The sequence below is a fragment of the Pristis pectinata genome, chromosome 1, assembly GCF_009764475.1.
Source record: "Pristis pectinata isolate sPriPec2 chromosome 1, sPriPec2.1.pri, whole genome shotgun sequence".
Taxonomy (NCBI): Eukaryota; Metazoa; Chordata; class Chondrichthyes; order Rhinopristiformes; family Pristidae; genus Pristis; species Pristis pectinata.
In genome coordinates, this window is record NC_067405.1 from 128,428,143 (window position 1) to 128,448,894 (window position 20,752).

The window sequence follows — 20,752 nt, forward strand, 5'->3', positions numbered from 1 at the left end:
ACTTCCATAGAGTCAACAGCATTATAACAAAAATATGTAAATCAAACATTTGTAAATCAAAGATTACTGCAAACTGCAATGCATTTTTGAAAACATGGAAGCATTAACTGTCTCTGTTGATTGCTCTGAAATTTGTATCCATTTAAATGTTTTATGTAGCTTTGGATTTCCATGTGCACGCATTTTATTTAAGTGTCCAATATGAGGTACTTTTGATTTCCCGCTGAGGAATAGCAAACTTTACAGCCGAGATGTACACTAGAAACAGTCCACTGCACATCTGTTGATAAGGTTCTAAGGCTCGTTGCCAACCAGCTGATTTAATACAACAGAGAGCAGCATGATAGATTGCTCAATGCAGCTGGCTTCTAGCGCAATCCAGCAATGGTGGCACCAAGCCGACTTACAACGAGAATGCCCACCTTCAGCAGATCTGCTAATTCTCCAGCTGAAACTGACCATGCCTTTCAAAGGAGAATTCTACGATGAGGTCTTAGCAACTGACAGCAGGGATAATATCTGGACAGGCTTCTCTTATAATGCAAAACAGGAAGCAGTACGGAAAAGCCCTTCAACAGTTTTAAATGGCTAGTTCTGGGGAAGATAGTGGCAAACAGGTCTCAGTCTGTCATACTGACACAGCTAAAATCAGTCAGGACAATAAATCTAATTCAAGTTCTTCAAGAGCCCAGTGTCAGCAATAGAGAAATAACATCAGCTGCACAGTAGCGCAGGTTGGAAGAAATCCTTTAACAGCTCCATTAGTGACTGGAAGGTAGTTATGGGTGATGGCTGTCTGACCCAGAAGTCATCTGCTTATCTGGCAGTTTGTAAATGCCATTGGGTACTTCCTACATCTGTAAAAAAAGATGCCAAATTACTTTTGCAGCCTTCACATGAAAGGCACTAAAGCTTGGCAACACACAGCAGTGTCCAGCAGATGTCTGGATGTCTCTTCCACAAGGTTAACCCTTGTAGGAGAAGCTCCCAGACAACGCGGGGCCAGGCAATGATGGCAAATGCCAGGCCGCCTGATGTAACATATAAGAGGGCACCCAACCCGGAACCAACTGCGGGAAGCAACAGAATCAGGGGTGGCCCAGATAGTAGAGCCGCTATCTCACTGTGCCACACACCCAGTGCTGTCTCAGGTGCCGTCTGTGTGGAGTTTGCACATTCTTCCTGTGACTGCGTGGGTTTTCTCTGGGTGCTCCAGTTTCCACCCACATCCCAAAGACATGAAGGTGGTAGGTGTATAGGTGTACATTGGCCGCTGTATATTGTCCTTAGAGTGTAGGTGAATGATAAAATCTGGCAGGAATTGAGGAGGATGTGGGGAGAATAAAAAATGGGATTAATGTTGGATTAGTGTAAATGGGTGGTTGATGGTCGGGACAGACTTGATGGGCTGAAGGGCCTGGTTCCATGCCGTATGTCTCTCTGACTCTAAACCCTCAGTTTAGGTCTTGCACAAAGCATGCCTCAGCATGCTGCACTTTATCCACTTAACAAGACTTTGCCAGTGCAGAAACATCAATAGGATTAAGCCTATTTATGTGGATGGTCACAGACTGGATGTGAAAGCTCAAACCCACAGGCAAACATTGAAAGAATGCACACTTTCATCTCATGAATTGCAAGCTCAGTGTAAGCACTTTAAGATCACCACGGGGCCAGATGCTCATAGTCAACTTTCCTTTACAGCCCGCCACCCAAAATTCACATGACACAAGCACGCTGAGAGTTCCTGACAGCTAGGTTTATCAAAACACTACACCCAAAAGTTCCATTAACTACTCCACTTGCAAGTTTATTACCCACGAGTATGGGACAAACTAGAGAACAGCAGTCGTTTCATCTTCCAACATGCTGACATGCTTTCTTACAGCGGAGCATGTCAGCGCATCTGACCTGAAAAGAAAATATACTGTCAGAGGTAACAACTTACCGCTGTTAAATCAGATGAAGATTCTGGTTTTGACACATTGTGGCTGTTGAAGAATATTGTTTTTCTGTCTGCAACCAATGGAAATTTGACAACAAAAAATTAATCATCTGCACATGATTCCCTACATATCTATTAACAAAATAGGTCTGCAATGGACTTCAGGGCATCTAAAGTATTCATAACCAAAGATTAAATACCGAGCAAGGACCAATTATTCCTGATAATTTTCTAACTTTGGTGAAGCAGTTGCCAAGGTAGAAACATCAGTCCTAATGTCCCCTGGCATATTTCAGCAAATAAATGGATTGGACTTCATCTGCATCTCGGGGATACAGGCCTGGTGTAATTTCCTCCATTTGATAATGTGTCCAATCAGGGTAAGGACGCAACAAAATTCCACCTAAAACAAGGCCCTTGGTAAATAGGCTGTGGGATCAGCTATTAAAAGTTAATGCAGTCAAGTTGCTAGAAAGTGGCATATGATGTGCTTACAGGAAATGAAGTATTCTCACTGGGGCTTTTTGCAACTGACCTGAAACGCCAGTGGAGAAGTTCTTCAGCGATGGCCGTTCCACCACAGTGTATGACTCGCCAACCACAAACACTTTGTGGAGAACAGCATTGTGGTTTATAAAGCTCTGGATGACACACTGGGGCTTTATGTCTTTCAAGCCTTCCTCACTGAAAATGATCGCCATCTGTGGAAACAATTTTGTCTGTATCATAAATACTACATCTACTGGCACCCACTCATTCGTTCTCCAGGTCCACGGACACCTGAACCTCTCAGCACAGTGGCGCAGTTAGTGGAGCTGCAGCGACCCAGGTTCAATCCCGACTTCTGGTGGTGTCCGTGTGGAATTCGCACACGCAAATTTCCCCCGTGTGCTTTGGTTTCCTCCCGTATCCCCAGAACATGTAGGTTAGTAGGTTAATTGGCCACCGTAGCTTACCCCTAGTGCAAGTGGGTGGTAGAATTGATTGGAGTTTGGGGTAACAATTAGTGGGGGAACAGGACTGGTCTGTGAGCTAGCATAGATTTAATGGGCTGAGTGGCCTCCATCTACTGTATGCTGAAAGGAAATATGGAAATATTTTCAGTTTTACTCATTCTTACATTCTTTAAAGATACTAATCACCCACACACCACTTCTGGATGTGCCTTATCCGGTAACTGACACTTAACTTTAAGCTTCTGCATCAGTCATAAGTAGGGGTGGAAAGAACTTGCATTGGTATATTGCCTTTCACATCCCCAGTACGTCACAGCCAAAGCAGTAATTCTTAAGGACAGTTGAGAGTTAGTGAGATAGCGAAGTGTCATACAGCTGCTCCCACAAATAGCATGGACCCTGGGAAAGGGGCCTTGCTTTTCTTCCAGCACTCTCATAGTTCTTCAGGTCCAACCGAGGGTCTGGCAGGAGGCTGGTATTAATGGCACCAATTCTGACGGTGCTACATTTCTACAGAGTGCCATTCTAGATTGTGTGTTCAGGTCTCAGTGCTGGTCTGGAACCTGCAACTTACAAAGATAAGCATGCTACCACTGAGCCAAAACTGATAGGCAAACAGTGGAGATGAAACAAAATATTCTGCATTATTTGTACTTTGTTGTGGAAAAACCTCCTGCTCTTATAGACTTTATGTCCTCCCCTCTCGTCTACATTCCACTGGTTAATTTGGTATAGCCCAGCTCTCACCTATCAAAGCTTGCAAATGGCACATTGTTGGAGATCAGATAAGATATGATATCTTTATTAGCCACATGTGCATCGAAACACAGAGTGAAATGCATCTTTTGCGTAGTGTTCTGGGGGCAGCCTGCAAGTGTCGCCATGCTTCCGGTGCCAACATGGCATGCCCACAACTTCCTAACCCGTACGTCTTTGGAATGTGGCAGGAAACTGGAGCACCCGGAGGAAACCCATGCAGACACGGGGAGAACGTACAAACTCCTTACAGACAGTGGCCGGAATTGAACCCGGGTCGCTGGCGCTGTAATAGCGTTATGCTAACGGCTACACTACCATGCCTGCCCAAAGCAGACTATTTAAACCACTCAAGTCTGAACTGTCCCCTTTGCTATTTCTTAAAGGGTCTCATTTTTGAGAAAGGAAGCACTTCTTACAAGTCTCATCTGTCCATAGATTTGTGCTAAATATCAAGGTAGATTGAACAAACTAATCACCAGCCTACCCAGCAGAAGAATTCTCCTGGGAATATTTATCCCACCCATTCTCCAAATTGATCAAGAGCAGGGTGTGGAATTGGATGGAGGGTTGCTCCAGATTCAACCAATGGGTATTTCTTCTTTTGTTTTTTTTGAACCAAATGAGAAGCAAGTTTCAATGTTTTCACGTGGTGTCTGGTACAGCTGGTTACAGAGCAGAGGCAGAAATGTCCACCCACAGCCTGCTCCAACCTCCTAGCACCAAGCGGAGGACACCAATTCAGGTGACATCAGATTGGGAAAGATCTATCATCACATTAAAACACTCTCCATACTTCAAGGTTACTCCTCTCACAAAATAATTTGCTGGTGCTGACATTCATTTAATTAAAAGTTTGATTTTCCAAGGAACCTTTTCTGTAACTAATCAGCGTACTGGTTAGAGGGCTGGATTGTGCTCGACCCAGACAAATCCGCATGGTCACCCCTTCCCCCAAACCGCGCTAGCCCCATTGTTGCACTTTCTTTCTGCAGTGGCACAGCTCCCAATGCACTGCTGGGCATTGCTGCCATTGTTGTTTCGCAAGGTGCAGTCTGCGATTAGCAACCAGGACACAGGCAGTGGACGCAAGGCCCATGCATAGACCACCCCTCTGGCCTTCAGACAGCCCATGCTGCCAGAAGGTCTTCTCATTCTTTCCAAATGTTTATGATCAGAAACTTTTAGAACCAGTTGAATAAATGAAACAACAATAAATCCATTTACTAACGTTAATTAATTTAAAATACAAACTACACTTTCCTACTGAAGGTCAGTGACAGTCTGCATCTGAATAGACTGTGCTGGGTATAACATCAATGGCTGATGTAAAGCTGAGGGGCCAGATTAAAAGAATATCCAGCTCCTCAGCTCAGCAATTTACAGAAGCCCTGTACTTTGAGCGAAAGGTCAAATGCACCTACACCGAACTTCCAGCTCGCTTCACTCTTCTGGCTGCAATGAACAGGTGTGGGGGGCTCAGAATACACTGATGCTTGCGATGCATCTTGCATCAGGTTCTCCACAAAACCAGCAGCCAGCCATGGGTATATTCCAGCACAGTGTGCGCTCACTCCCTGCAGTCCATTGTTTCTGGGATTCTGGTGCCATCTGGTGGTCTCTCCAAAAGGTACAAGTGGAACCCATCAGATGACTCTTCCGCAAACGTTCATCCTGCTGCCAGGGGCACTATTGTGTCAAGTACCATCCGAAAAATACATTGATTGTATCATTTTCTCAAGGAAAGCTCACATTTCCATACTGACTACCTGTCAGCAACAGCTGCAAAAACCTTGTCCAATACACAGCAGGTCACATACAGAAGGTTGCACCAGAACCAAAAAAAATGACGTGAGTGGAGAAGTGAGGAGTGTTAATCCGGAATACTGTGTCAGAGAATTCTACTGACCCAGCCTGAACTACAAAGACCAAGAAGAGGTATTTGTAATGTACCAGAAGCAAGCCATAGCTTGTGAATGTCCACAAAGAGTTCAGATCAGAACTGCTGCAGTATGAAAAAGAGAAAATATAATTTCTGCCAACCTAATCCCTAATGTTTGAAGATTACTTGCTTAAGGGATGGCACAATGGTGCAGCTCCAGTGACCTGGGTTTGATCCTGACTTTGGGTGCTGTCTGTGTGGAGTTTGCATGCAACCAGGCAAGTTTCCTCTTGGTACTCCAGTTTCATTCCACATCAAAAAGACATGCAGATCGGAAGGTTAATTGGCCTGTAAATAAAGCCCTAGTGTTGGTAGGTGGCAGTAGAATCAGGGTGGATATGTTAAATGGAAATAAGCGGAGAATAGGATAAATGGGATTGCTTTGTCAGCTGACATAGACTCGATGGGCAGAATGCCCTCCTACACTGCAAGACTATTTTAGAAAAATATGAAACTTAAAACTACAAGCTTTTGATTTTTAATTTTTACTCAGTTTGGAATTTGTTCTTGTTTTCATTATTTGGCAAATTGTAGGTTATTAGAAACCTTAAATGAAGAAATGCATGAGCTTTCCATCTCTACAAAAAGAAACCAAACTGAAATTGGCAACACATGCACATATGGTGGTAAATTTTAATGTTAATGCCCTATTAAAATTTACCACCATATACAACTTCACCACTGTCACATTCATGACAATGCAATCACAGACATATGGGTTTGGTGAGCATATATGTTTTAAAAGGCAAAAGCAGCATTCCAGAAGCAAAGTCTCAATGTGTGTAAACTCTGCATGCTTGGCAGCTATTGCTGGCATGGTGTTTTACTGGAGTTTTTATTTGCATTACATTAGGTTTTGAATCAACACAAAGGCTTTGCAGCTGTTGTTTAAAGACAAGAAGATATTAAAAGCCACAGTTTTACGCACTATGTCTTATGGAATCCTCTAAATCAAAGGACAGGAGATACCAAGGCTATAACAAAGAAGACCAACTTCCACTGATCCGGAGAAAAGCAGCCTTTAGAAGGAATAGAGCTGGCTGCTGACAGTGTTTATTGAAACAGCAGAACTATTACGTAACCTTCACTTAATCGTTCCTTTTGTTGGAGATTGGTGTCTTTTGGAAGAGATGTTGAAAATTTTGTTGGCAAAAATTTAAGAACGTGGATTAAAGGAATTGGAAGAAAAAAAATACACCAATAACCAAAATACAGACACCTACGAGGTAATGATTAAATTGGTAAAAGTAATATATTCCACAAACAGAACATTGTGCAATGCAAGTTATTAGGTCCACTGGTGTTAACTCCCTGTCAGATCACTTAGAAGCATAGCCAGTTCAAATGGTGCCATTTAGTACATAGTAGAATCCCACTTAACAAGACAATGTAACATTTCTTTGAGTGACGTTTGTGAGTGGGTGTGTCAGGTTAACAGAATTCCTTGCTTTACCTCGTATCTAGAATCACTAATATGGCCTTGAACCAACCAACAGGCTGGGCTTATATGTCTCCTGTATGACACCTGCTCCAAAATGACTCTTCAAGAACTGACAGTGTACTCACCCTACAATGCACCAGAGTGTCACCTGGGCTACCTGAAAGTTCACAGAAAGGTACAGACAACAGCAAAAAAAAAGTATTCTAAAAGCATCTGTGCTTTTGTCTCAGATGGTGAGATAAAGCCTGACACAATAATCTTCACCACCTAATGTAAAGGCTGCTGGCACATCCTTATCAGTGAGACAGTCTACACAACAGTCTACACTAAAATGCAGAGAGTGCTTGGCACCATAGCCGCTGAACAAGATGACTGTTGTACTCTCACTTGTGAGAGAGCAGATAAGGGGAAACGCCATTCCTTCTATTAATGGGAACCTCCCTGCTTTTGTGCTGGAAATTTTCCTCCTGCTGTCACACATATGTGAACCCTGTCAGCCTTTTAGCCCTCAGTTCAAGCTGGACAAGGAAAGCTGGAGACAATCTTTCTGGCCAAGACTATGATGTCTGGAGAAGCCAATCCACCAGACAGTTCCTGGCTGAAGAATGTTTGTACACTGATGTCCAAGCTGAAGCCAAGGATGAAATAACAATGGGCTCAGTCCAGGAGTTGGTGTTATTGGCAGTAATACCATCTGTAAAAACACGGTGAAATCAGCACCAGAAGGCGCCCTTCTCCAGGAAAGTCTGTGATGACAATGCTCTATGCTTTGTTGTACTCCCCACTGTCTGCCATCTCTCAATATACAAGCTACCCTTTCTTAATATAATTTCTATCTCTATTATTTTGTTTTAATATTGCTTTACACCTAATTGCAATGAATCAGCTCCAAAGAACAACAGACATCCCAAGCCAGCACGAGCCAAAACAGGGAACATCAGTCCTAATGCTAGAACCCAAGCCCAGCTTGCTGACGACCACATTATTAATTTAGATGTTATCAGCAAAGCATCTTATTGCAGCACAAGGACCCTTTATTTAAGTCTAAAAAAGAGCAGAGAGCCTAGTAGTGTTTAATACCACTGCATACAGCCCATCTGTGACTAAAATTCTCACCAACTACAAGAGAAAATGTTACCACGATGAAGAGTGACATCTAGCTCTAGATTCTCCCACAAGAAGGATTATCCTCTCCATCTCCATTCTGTCAAGACCCCTCAGGATCTTATGTTTCAATCAAGTCACACTCTGGTGAATACAGGGCTAGTCTGTCCAACCTTCTGTCATAAGACAACCAGGGACTAGTCTAGGAAACCTCCTCTGTACAGTTCCAAAACAGCAAGGTGAGCCTGAGGGAGAGGATTGACCACGATCTAACTGAATGTCAGGGCAGACTCAAGGGGCCAGAAAGCCTCCTCCTGCTTCTGTTCCTTACACATTTATCAGATTAATGATGACACTAAAAGAGTATTTCTGTACCCTTTAGGTTATTCAGTTTCAAATGCTGCCTAGGCACAGTACTTATTAAGCTGGTTTTTCAGCCTTTGGGCTGTGTATTCCCTGCTAACTTTATGAAGAGACCCATATTTGGAACTTCCACAGCCAAATCAGTGAAGAGAGTGAGAATTAAACAAACACTGAGCCATAACTGGCTCCTCAGAGTCTGCTCCAAAACACTTTATCCAACTGTCCAGAAAATCTGCAGAACTGGCGTGCTTAGCCAACCTGAACAGCAGGACGTGTTCTTCACTGCTGACTAGGGAGACTGCAGAACGGGTGTCTGGGTACTTTATGCTTGACTGGAGCTGTTGTAGGAACTATCCACGGATTTCAGCTGGACCTCATCCAATTAACTACAGATGGAGGCTGCTTTTTGGCCTGATCGTACCCACGATCTCACTACTGCAATAACAGAATTAGCACCATTTTAAGAATAATTATCCCTGTGAAAGAGTCCTGAGCTCTGAAGTTCCCAGAGTCATGCCAAAAAAAAACAAAGGGCCATGGCCTTCAGTGACTCTGAGGAACTGTAGTTCTTAGAGGGCAAACTGCTTTGAAACAACTCCCACAACTCTAAAAACAGAATACCAGTGGCGTAACAAGATGCACTTATACAGGAAACCGAACTGAGCAAGTGCATACCAAAGAGCACTTTGTCCTTTATAGCAGGACTGAGTACAAGAGTAGAAACATCTTGTTCTTATTATATAGGGTCCCATTGAGGTTGCATCTGGAATAATGTGCACGGATCTTCTCTCCCTATCTGAGGAGGGGCACACTTATATTTGTGGGAGTGCAGTGAAGGTTCACAAGATTAATTCCTGGGATAGTAGGATTGCTGTATTAGGAGAGATTAAGCTGACCGGGTCTATACTCTCCACAGTTTAAATAGAATTAGATATGATCTCATTTGTTAGGCCACTTGAAAGGGTAGATATGGAGCTGATGTTTGCCCTGCCAGGGGTGTCTACCATCAAGGATCAGAGGTTCAAAATAACAAGTCAGTCACTTAAGGGAGAGGAAAATAAATGTCTTCACCCAGAGGATAACGAATCTTAGGAGTTCTCAATCCAAGAGGACTGAGGAGGCTCAGTCAATAACTATATTCATGGTAGCGATAGGCAGATTTTTAGATATTGAGGGAATGAAGGGTCAGTGCAGGAAAGTAGCACCAAGATAAAAGGTCAGCCACAATCTTATTCAGCATGCAGAAGGGGCAGCAAGGCCCACTGCTGCTTCTATTTCTTTTGCTCTAGTCATTGCTCACAAGCTGCAAGTTCCATCGGCTCTGTGCCACTTGGAGCTACTTGGGTTAAAAAGGGGGAGCAGTATGAATTTGTGGGCATTTCTGTTGGAAGATAACATGCCTGACGGCTTGGCCCAGTGACAGGGAAATTCTCCCTAAGTTGCAAAGGTAAGTGATTAATCATCAAATAAGTTGCATGCTGAGGACAATATCGTGAAACAGAACTACATCAGACCTGCTGCATGCTGCAAATCCCTCCCAATTTTCATTTCTATTGACTTCAATGAAGAGACCTCTAACTGGCTCATACAATAGTGGAAGAGTTATCTCGCTACTGAGATGAGGTTTGCTTGTTAATTTTAAAAGGTTAAATGTAAATTTCCAATAGTCCATTCCACTATGAACCAACACTACCAATTTATCTCTTTTGTTTCTGCAAATTGGCCACCCCATGACAAACGCTGAAAAACAATTCACTAGTGCTAGAAGATGCTAGAGTCCATTATTAAGGATGAAATAGCGGCATATTTGGATAGCAATGATAGGATTGGGTCGAGTCAACATGGATTTACCAAGGGCAAATCATGCTTGACTAATCTGCTGGAGTTTTTTTGAGGATGTAACCAGGAAAATAGACGAGGGAAATTCAGTGGATGTTGTATACCTCGACTTTCAGAAGGCATTTGATAAAGTGCCACACAGGAGATTGGTGGGTAAAATTAGGGCTCATGGAATTGGGGGGCGGGTATTAACATGGATAGAAAACTGGTTGGCGGATAGGAAACAAAGGGTAGGGGTGAATGGATGTTTCTCAGAATGGCAGGCCGTGACTAGTGGGGTGCCACAGGGCTCGGTGCTCGGACCTCGGACCGCAGCTGTTTACGATCTACGCTGTTGATTTAGATGAAGGCATTGTGAATAACATTAGCAAGTTTGCTGATGATAAAGTTGGGTGGCAGTGCGACATGTGTAGAGGAAGTTAGGAGAATTCAAGGTGATTTGGATAGGTTGGGTAAGTGGGCAGATACTTGGCAGATGAAGTTTAATGTGGATAAGTGTGAGGTTATCCACTTTGGGAGCAGGAACAGGAAGGCGGATTATTATCTGAATGGTGTGGAGTTAGGTAAGGGGGAAATACAAAGGGATCTAGGAGTCCTTGTTCATCAGTCACTGAAAGTGAATGAGCAAGTGCAGCAGGCAGTGATGAAGGCTGATGGAATGTTGGCCTGTATTACAAGGGGAATTGAGTACAAAAGCAAAGAGATTCTTTTGCATTTGTACAGGGCCCTGGTGAGACCACTCCTGGAGTATTGTGTACAGTTTTGGTCTCCAGGGTTAGGGAAGGATATCCTGGCTATAGAGGGCATGCAGCGTAGGTTTATGAGGTTAATTCTGGGGATGTCGGGACTGTCTTATGCTGAGAGGTTGGAGAGACTGGGATTGTACACGCTGGAATTGAGAAGATTGAGAGGGGATCTGATTGAAACATACAGGATTATTAAGGGATTGGACAAGATAGAGACAGGAAATATGTTCCAGATGTTGGGTAAGTCCAGGACCAGGGGGCATGATTTAAGAATAAGGGCTAGGCCATTTAGGACAGAGGTGAGGAAAAACTTCTTCTCCCAGAGGGTTGTGAATTTGTGGAATGCACTGCCTCAGAGGGCAGTGGAGGCCAATTCTCTGGGCACTTTCAAGAAGGAGCTTGATAGGTTTCTTATAGATAGGGGAATCAAGGGATATGGGGACAAGGCAGGAACAGGATATTGATTGTTGAGGATCAGCCATGATCTCAAAATGGCGGTGCAGACTCGAAGGGCCGAATGGTCTACTTCTGCTCCTATTGTCTATTGTCTATAGTGCAAAGTTCTTGGAGACAATGGTGTGAAACATGACTACTAGTGTCTGAAGTAAGGGCTTGGGCACTCGGTAGCTTGACACTGGGATGATGGATAAAAAGAGGAAATATTGCTAACTTGACTTAGACCTGTGAAGTGCATTTAATGGTTACTACCTAGAAACTTATGCAAGGTTAACACGTAGATAATCTTGTATTAGGTTAAGGCTTTGATCAAAACAGACAAGGAAAAGTTTCAATAAGTATCTCACAGTCCACTGCTACACAGATAGTCCTGCCCTCAGTGAAAACATCCCTTGACAAATGGATACCATCAAATTTGTTCACTTCTTTTATACACCAAATCTCATTTAACACTGGGCTAGAAAAAATAAACTCTACAGTTTCATGTAAGAGGAAGACATAAAGCTAATCAAGATTCCTCTAAAAATAATTAGCAATTTTCAGTTTTAAAATGGTGCATTCATTTGAATGGGAATCTCTTTCAAATAAACTGCATTTCACTGTGGCTGACTCACTTCTTACAAAGCCTTGTATTATTACTCACCTCATGAGAGTTGGTGCCATGTGCCACTCTGGTTTTGCAAACTAAAAAGAAAAGAAGAGCATTAAAATGTTTGCAGTGATCACAAGAACCCCCTGGCAACCTTCCCCAATTTTCCCCAAGCGTGGAGTGGTCTACCCCAGAAACAATAGTAGTGTACGGTACCAACGACTGAGTATTGATCCAGTGTTGCTGGGCCAAGAAGAAATGCTAATTGCAAGACAATACAAATGAAAAAAATGCAGAGCTGTGATCGAGAGGGGCAAGTGCAGGTATGAACGTGAAGGAGTCCTTCACGTCCCTACCCAATCAACCCAGGGCTTCCTGCTCTCTCAAACTTTCCTAAAGGTCAGGAGTGTCTCACTGGGGGAATAGAACAGCTCTGTGCTGACCTAGTTACAAGCAGTACCACAACTGCCAAGAGATAGGTTGCCACAATATACTACTGTGAAAGGGGATTGTGATAGTGTCACAGTGAAATCAGGGGGCAGGCTGTGACTGGAAAAGAAGGATGAACATTCATTATTTTTGATAACTTAAACATTTAAAATATCAGTTCACAGAGTCTTGGTGAGCTGTTACTGTACAGCTCTGGCAGGGTCTGGACACATCTTTCTGCCCTCTCCTCTCAGGAACCAATGGAACATACATCTCTGCATGGAGGAGGAGAGATTGGAATTAAAAAATGGGGCAGCAAAAACACAACACAAGAAGTGAGGAAGAATAAAATTCCAGAATCTGATCTTCTTGTCTCAGGTGCGACAGATTGGAAGGGAGACAATATCTAAAGAATAAAATGGTCGGTGGAGGGAGGGGAGGGGGTTAGGCGTGTTTTGGCATTTTGGAGAGTGAGGCGGTGGGCACAGTGATGCAAGACAGACTGTATCTGTGGCTCTCCAGGACCAAATTATTGCTATGCTGATGGGATAGGTCTGCCAGGATGGCTTGGCCAAGCTGGGTAATGAATTCTTAGAGGCAGAATCACCACATTTTTTCAACATAAAATCACAGTTCATGCTCTCCCTTGATACAAACTGCTGTAAGAAATTTATTACAAACACTTAAGGTCAGTTTCAAAAGTGTTAAAGGAAAAGTCTGAATATTAAACAGCAAGTGGGAACCACAGGAAGTCTGCATCTGTCCCAGGGCTTTGATTTGCCTTCCAAACACTTACTGAACGGGAATGTCAGCTTGTGCTTCTTCAGCTCTGCCATCATGTCTTCACTACACTGGCTGGCGAGTTCCATAAATGGAGGTGAACAAATGCGGTCATCTGCAAGAGGAGGAGAATCCACCATTTTACCAAGAGTTAGCTAACCCTGTACAGAGCCAAAGATGGCAGAGCCTGCACTTCAATGAACAGTTTGGTAAAGACAGTCCTCCGGGTTAGCAAACAAGCCAGTGTTTGGAGAACGGAAGCCGAGGTAAGGCAACACATCATGTGCATACTGTCACAAAGGAGATAACTAGAAATCCTCTCTCTTTAGAAGGGAACAGTGCCTCCAAAACATTCTTCACAGACACCAATTAGTATGTAGAAGATATATTGAAAAAGACATATTGAAAATCCGAAGTTTATAATAATACATTTCTCAATTATGCTTAATAAACATTCAGTGTTTTGTTTTTAACATCATTCCAGCAAGTGTGATTATGGTCTGATGGGCCAGAGCATAGATCACAAGACCCACCTGAACAGATCCTATGTAGGATGCCCCTGACAGAAGAGATTCAGCTTTGGCTGCTTGTGCTACATTGCCTTTGATGGCTATTGCTGAACACTTAAGTGCCAAAGACAATAGCTGCACTCGAAACCAAGCAATACGTTCCACTCAAGACATTGAACCCAAATTAACAGGTGTGAATATAGAAATTAGAACCAATATGAAAAGTTTATGATATGTAAAGGGAACAACAAAGGCACTTATGTATTTCTAAGGTAAAATAATAGGCTAAAAATAGAAAAAAAGTGAGGAAGTGATGTACATCATACAAAAACAATCTAGATTTCAAAAAAAGATATCATGATACGGGCCAGAATCACACAGGGTTACAGAATTAATAGTGAAAGAGGAAACAGGACCTGACGTGTGGCTCAGTTAACAGGCTGTCAACAAAGGTTTTCACTGTGGTTTGGTCTGGTGGCCAGATGAATGGTCAAGGACAGGGATTGCATGGGAGATTGAAGACAATGCCTGGCTTCTGTGATAAGAATAACAGTGAGGCAATTGGTGCAAACATATTGAAGAGCAAACCAGATAGCAGTTTCTGGTTTTCACGTGTCCTGCTAAGCACAGAAATCAGGAAGAAGCTATTTGAACCACACAGCTCTTTCAGAGGCTTCGCTACAAACTATTCCTGTAAAGGATTCACGATTCAAGTACTTGCAACGACAAGAAGTCAAGATACTTGACTTGTAGATACCCAATGAACAGATCAGAAAATCTTGCTCAATTGTTTGATTCTCATTCCTTCAGATTTTATTTATTGTTGAATGTTTTAAAAAGGTTAAATAACTTTTTACTTTTCCTTTTAATCATTTTTATCTCTCAGTCAATCCCATCTTTTCCCCTCTTTATTCTGCGTTCAATACAGAATCTTACTTTGAATTAACCATCCTTACCAGAAGATCCCAGTTCAGACTCTGCACCACTCAGTACAAATTCTGATTTACTCTTCAAAATGGTTGCACCAATGGTCTCACTGTTATTCTTCAATCTGATTGGTTGAAGCATCACAACGTTGCTTTACTTGCTCACTAGGTTCTGCACTATTTTTGATTTCTGATTAGCATAATTCCCCATGGATAATGTCTGCTAAAAGCCTGTATACAAGTTCAAGCATAATGAAGGGCAAATGCTATTCATTAGCCACTAACTGCAAATCCCAGGCTACTGAATTTGGCTTCAGTAACATACGTTATGAGAAAATTTGGTTTATCTAGTAACGGATACCGGACAAGCAGTAAAGGGATTGAGAGAGGTTACTATGAGGAAAAGATGGGAGTGAATGTGGAACCTGACACTATTTACAGATGTCACTAAAGGGCAACGAGAAACCATTTCCACTGAGGTTGAGAAGGTACCCAACATTGTTTTTTTTCAATATTAAGAAATATTTTGTTGTGGACAACAATAAAAAAAGAATATTTCCTTTGGCAAGTCAGTCATTGACAAGGCATTGTAAATTTAATATAGTCACCAACAGAATGAGATGATGGGGTCAGATAAAAGTTACAATCAAAGTTGATGGTGTATTGGTATAGCAGAGGTTGGAGGTAAATGTGACAGTGCATGAATGGTGTTCAAAGTGGCCAAGAGATACTTAGAGTTATTTTCAAGATTTAAGCCACCCTAAATTTACCTTTGGAGGAAGGATGGGGTAGTTAAATCAGGCCCATAGTTCTTTCCTCCTCTCTCCAAGAGATAACGTAACTGCTGGAGATCGCTGAGCTTGGCAAATTATGGCACTTGTGACCTTGTGGCTGCACGGGACAAGCCCATGGACCAGTTGATATTTTAAGTATAGATAAGAATAGATGAAACATCTGAAGCAACAGAGGGTACAGACTGGTGGGAAAGAACAGGACAGTGAGTTTATTTGTGATTGGTCCAGCTAAGGACCAGCACACATACAATGGGATGAATGGCCTCGCTTATACTCTTTACAAGGAGTAAAATCATCCCCTCCTGCTTTAGCGAATCCGATGGCTCCATCACCCTGTATTACCTTTGAGAAAGGCAACAGTTATGGGAGGAGAGAATCCCGTTTAATTTCCATACTAGTCCTTTGGCTTCCTATAACAAAAGATACAAGTGGCTTCAAGCTGATAAAAAGCATTCAGAAATGCACACTTATTGATGGCAAGCAGTCAGACAACAAGATGGAAGCTGGCTAGAACCCATCTGTTGCAACCTTTTTTTTGTATCAGTTTCTCGACCTATTCCATTGGAGAGATTTTAAAACACTCAGTGAGTGAAGTACTGCACTTTAAGCGGAACCCTGTCAGTGTCAAAATAAATAATCATGAGGAATCTCAGAGCAGCGCCAGCAACTATTACATACATTATTGTGGTTAGAATGAAGACTGCCCTTTACAACAATACAAATCCAGAATTTGGTGACACTGTATCTCCATAGAGATTTATTGCACACATTGCAAGTCCTACATAAACATCACTACATTAAAGGGTCTTGGCAAATGAAGTGAAATGCCAGAAGATTATAGAGCCTTCTATAGTTGAAAAGAGACAGGACTGTAGCTATTCCAGTGGCAATGGAAATTACATGCATGTTCAGATGAGTTCAGATCATTGCTTCACTTTCCATCAACAATAGAAGTGCAATGTTCTTATCTGCAAACTTTAATTTACTCAGAATACTCAATCATCATTAGCTGCTGGACCCAGATTCAAGTCAGTCCAATTAGAGCTTGCATTCTCGATGGCTTTGGAACTCCCACTTTCTGCACTCGTTTCCCCATTTCTTTGCATTGATGTTCCCACTTCAAAGGTTGCTCACACAATTTACTTAAGGAATGACAGTAGCAAGCACCAAGCATCATGAATCAAATGAATTATCCATGTGGCAAAGTCTACCATCAACAGACTAATCTCCTCCATCTTCTCACTAAGAACTGGATATCTTGAAAGCTTTGTTGGTTCTGGTTCTTCCTTGAAAATAAAATCCTTCGTGCAGTAGTTGGTCCCATGTAATTACAATTACTTATTTCTCGTCATAATGGCTAGTTGTGTGTGAACATATGGCTACATAGATATGATGGAGTGCAGAAAGTTTCTGTCTTCAATGAGGAGGCTTAAAGTGGGATCTAACTAAAGCATTAAATATCACAAAAGGATTTCTGAAGATAAATAGTGAAATATTGTTTCCATGGGTTGATTAATCAGCACGAGTAGAGAGATATGGAGGTTAAAGAAATGGTCTAAAAGCCATTCAGATGCAGAATATTTCACTGTAACAGGCAGGACTTTTACCTAAATTGGCTCTATGTCTCACAGAAGCTGATCAAAATTGATGGCAGAGCTGACAACACATGTCGATAGCACCATAATTAAATAGGTGAGCTTAGTAAACAGGGTTTAGACAAGCCTTTGAGATTTTCAATGTGACTTTAACAGGCTGTTGCAATGAGGTTTCTTTTCAATGACAGTACTGGTTCAAAATGTGCCTTTAACATTGAGAATAATTCAAACTGAGGCACAAAGGATTCTGAACAAAAACTTTTATGAAGACTAATTAATTCTCAAAACCTTGTTTAAGAGAAACAGCACTGGCTGCTTTAAGACAGGGCAACACAGATATGCAGCCAAGCTGCAATTTTCCTGCTCACACTTAACAAACTTGGCACCAGCAGAAATCAGCCAACTTTGCATGTGACAGATTTAACATGTGAAACCTTCACACCAGGAGGATTTGAAGCACTGACGGAAGAACTGGGAAAGGATTAATTTTACAAAGGCATGGCAGACAGGTTTAACCTTTCTGTCAAAATCCTTTAAAAACTTGGCTCTTTTAGTTTCATTCTTTGTCTCAAATCTAAACCAAACCCTTGTATTTATCCAAAGGAAAGGAATTTAAAATCAAAATGATTTGGATTCATCTCATCAATTATTTAGCAGGCTAGAAATAAGCTTAAAGACTTTAGATATGAAATACAGAATAAAATCAAGAATGCACTCTTTATTTTGTTAATTGTTTAAACACATTTGAACGATGTTAAGTCTTTGGCTTTCAGAGACACTTAAAAACAAAAAAGTTTTTGACAGCCACGAGCTCTCAAAGGCTGTCGGGCTACTGCAGATGGCTCCACACCTGAAGAAAGAAAATCTAGTAGGTTGGAACCATGAGCAATGAGTCTGGGTTCAGGATGGTCCAGCTCACTATATTTCTTACCTGCACCCATCCCCCTCCATTTATCTCTAATGACACTCCATGATTGGTCAGAGGCGGGACGGCAAGAGTTGACAACCATTAGCATCTCCCTGTCGCACCACATTACTTCAAGCAGCTTGCTAATAATTCTCAACTAGCATAAAACAGGCAGAGCAATCAACAAGGGGCCCTGAAGATTCAAATAGAGGTTTACAATGTAGCATAAGCAATTGAACAATCAAACTACCTAAATGTGCTTAATAATTTAAAAAATGCTTTCACAAGAAGTTGGATTCAAAACACAGGCAGAGGAGTATAGAGTTCAACTTATCTGGGTAAGCATATATGTCCTTAACTCAAACAGGCAAACATAAATGAAAGATGCTAGATGCTAGATCAGATGCTAGATCTGGATGCAGATGCTAGAATCTGGAGCAGAAAACAAACTGCTGGAAAACTCAGCAGGTTAGGCAGCATTTGTGGAGAGAAATGAATCCTTCATCTGGACTGAAAGAATAGAGGAGAGATAGCCATGATGAGGGGAATTTTGAAATGTAAAAAAAACTGCAGAAGGTGGAAATCTGAAATAAAAACAGAAAATTCTGGAGACTCTCAACAGGCCAGGCAGCATCTGTGGAGAGAGAAACCGAGCTAATGTGTCAGGTTGATGACCTCTCATTAGAATTTGAAATGCAAGGAATCAGGTGCGTTTTAAGTTACAGAATTGGAAGGATGGAGCAAACAAAGGGAATATCTGTTACAGGGTGGAGACCAAGGTTGTCCAGGTAATACAAATACTGCTGGAACTGTTTATACAAGTGTGATGAACACTTGTTAATCAGAGCTGATCTGGCCAGAGGACAGACATGGCCTTTGATGATTTTTATCAGGGTCACCTCAGCAAAAAGAGGAGAGATTGGCCCAAAAAACATCAGGGAAAGATGAGGCTGATTGAGGTCTTGGCCCCCAAATATGCTGATAACAATCTGGATTAGGAGTATAGTTAATTAAAAGTTATTTACATTTGGTGTGAATCAAATAAGATATCTTTATTTGTCACATGTACATTGAAACACACAGTGAAATACATCTTTTGTGTAGAGTGTTCTGGGGGCTGCCTGCAATGGACGATTTCCCTCAGCAAGGAAGTCAACAAAGTTCAGAAACTACAGGGTACAGATAAACTACTTGGGAGGAGGATTAAGGAGAGTGGTGATTGGTCTACTGGTCATAGTCTGAAAGAATAGTGGGGAGAGAAATCCTCACCACATTTAAAAAGTACCTACATGGTCACTTAATGAGGTCAGTACTTGGAGCAATACAGTAACACAGCCAGTTAAGGTGCTGCCTCACAACTCCTGTAACCCAGGTTCAATCCTGTCAGTGTGGAATTTGTATGTTCTCATTGGGATTCCTCTGGATGCTCCAGTTTCCTCCCATGTCTAATTCTCCACAGTAAAGTTCTACAATAAAAATAATAAACATGGGGGTAGAGCTTCACACGGCTTCAAGCAATTGTGGACAGTGTGTGCACACTGAATATTAAAAACAAAAACAGATAAAGCTGTGCACACTGAATATTAAAAACAAAAACAGATAAAGCTGGAAACACAGGTCAGGCAACATCTAGGTTTTGTTTTGGGAGGGGGTCATCAATATTTCAGGTCAAAGACTCTTTGTCAGACCTGAGCCAGTGAGAAAACATGTTTTAGGTTGCAGACAGGGTGCAGAGGGTTGAATAGTACAAAGGAAGTAACTCTGATGGAGCGAGGTCAGGGTAAAGAAAAACTGAATCAATATCACAGATAGATAGCCTTGTAGCCCTACTGGCCTGACACAAACAGGAAAAGCAAGTTATCTGAAACTGGTGAATTGAGTCTCGAAGGCTGTACTATGCCTAGATGGAAGAGGAGGTGCAGTTACTCAAGCTTACACTGGGCTTTGTTGGAGCAGTGTTGGAGGGCACAGACAGGTTGGTTAGATAGGTTACAGTAGGGGTGGGATGGAGAATGAGAGTGACAGGCAACTGGAAACTCAGGGTCAGCCCTGCAGACAACAGCCACATCACATTTAACATTAAAGCTGGCTTACAGTGTATTGCAGCAAATTCTGAGCAAGTATCCAAACATTTAACAAGCTCTCCAGGCAAAGGGGAGAGTTCCAGCCAGGCAGGAGCCAAACAGTGTAAACAGGGCTCTTCCCAACAGGAATTGAAACAGCCGTCACCAATATGAGAACAGGAACTGCCCAGTTAATGCAGCTGGGAAACAAACAAAATTAAAACTGCCCAATCACAATGTGCATTGACCAAGCACATGAGTCCATGTAAGCTTGCTAACAATTCTTCTGCAATTAACTCCTGGTCCGAGACACAACATGGGCGAGCCTAAAATGATGTCGGACATTTTATACAAGGATTGTCGCTTTGTCAGAGCTAGAAAATTGAATCCATCTGCTCTTCATGCAACACAAGACAAGGACATCAAGTGGACATATTAAAATGTTCTGTTCTGGAATGACTTAGGGTAGAAATGTATCCTTAATCGCTTCTGTTAAATGTACAATATAGTTAGCAGCTTTGAACAGCACTCAGCCTCCAAAATTCAGCTCTCTTGGCTTCACTGGAAACAAATTTCAGAATTAACAAGAGCTGTTGCTCCTATGTGGCGTGC

At 42.1% G+C, this 20,752-nt stretch overlaps 1 protein-coding gene across 3 annotated transcripts in view; it reads right to left on the minus strand.

Annotated features, from left to right (window-relative positions):
* The window catches only part of itpk1a (inositol-tetrakisphosphate 1-kinase a), a 188,311-nt gene that overhangs the window by 9,227 nt on the left and 158,332 nt on the right, over nucleotides 1–20,752 (minus strand). For all 3 annotated transcript variants that reach the window (XM_052019467.1, XM_052019478.1, XM_052019459.1), the window contains exons 6-9: nucleotides 13,363–13,461; nucleotides 12,192–12,232; nucleotides 2,481–2,646; nucleotides 1,949–2,016 (exon numbers count right to left, since the gene is read on the minus strand). In XM_052019467.1, the coding sequence (XP_051875427.1) occupies nucleotides 1,949–2,016; nucleotides 2,481–2,646; nucleotides 12,192–12,232; nucleotides 13,363–13,461 (374 nt within the window). The remainder of the gene's footprint in view (nucleotides 1–1,948; nucleotides 2,017–2,480; nucleotides 2,647–12,191; nucleotides 12,233–13,362; nucleotides 13,462–20,752) is intronic.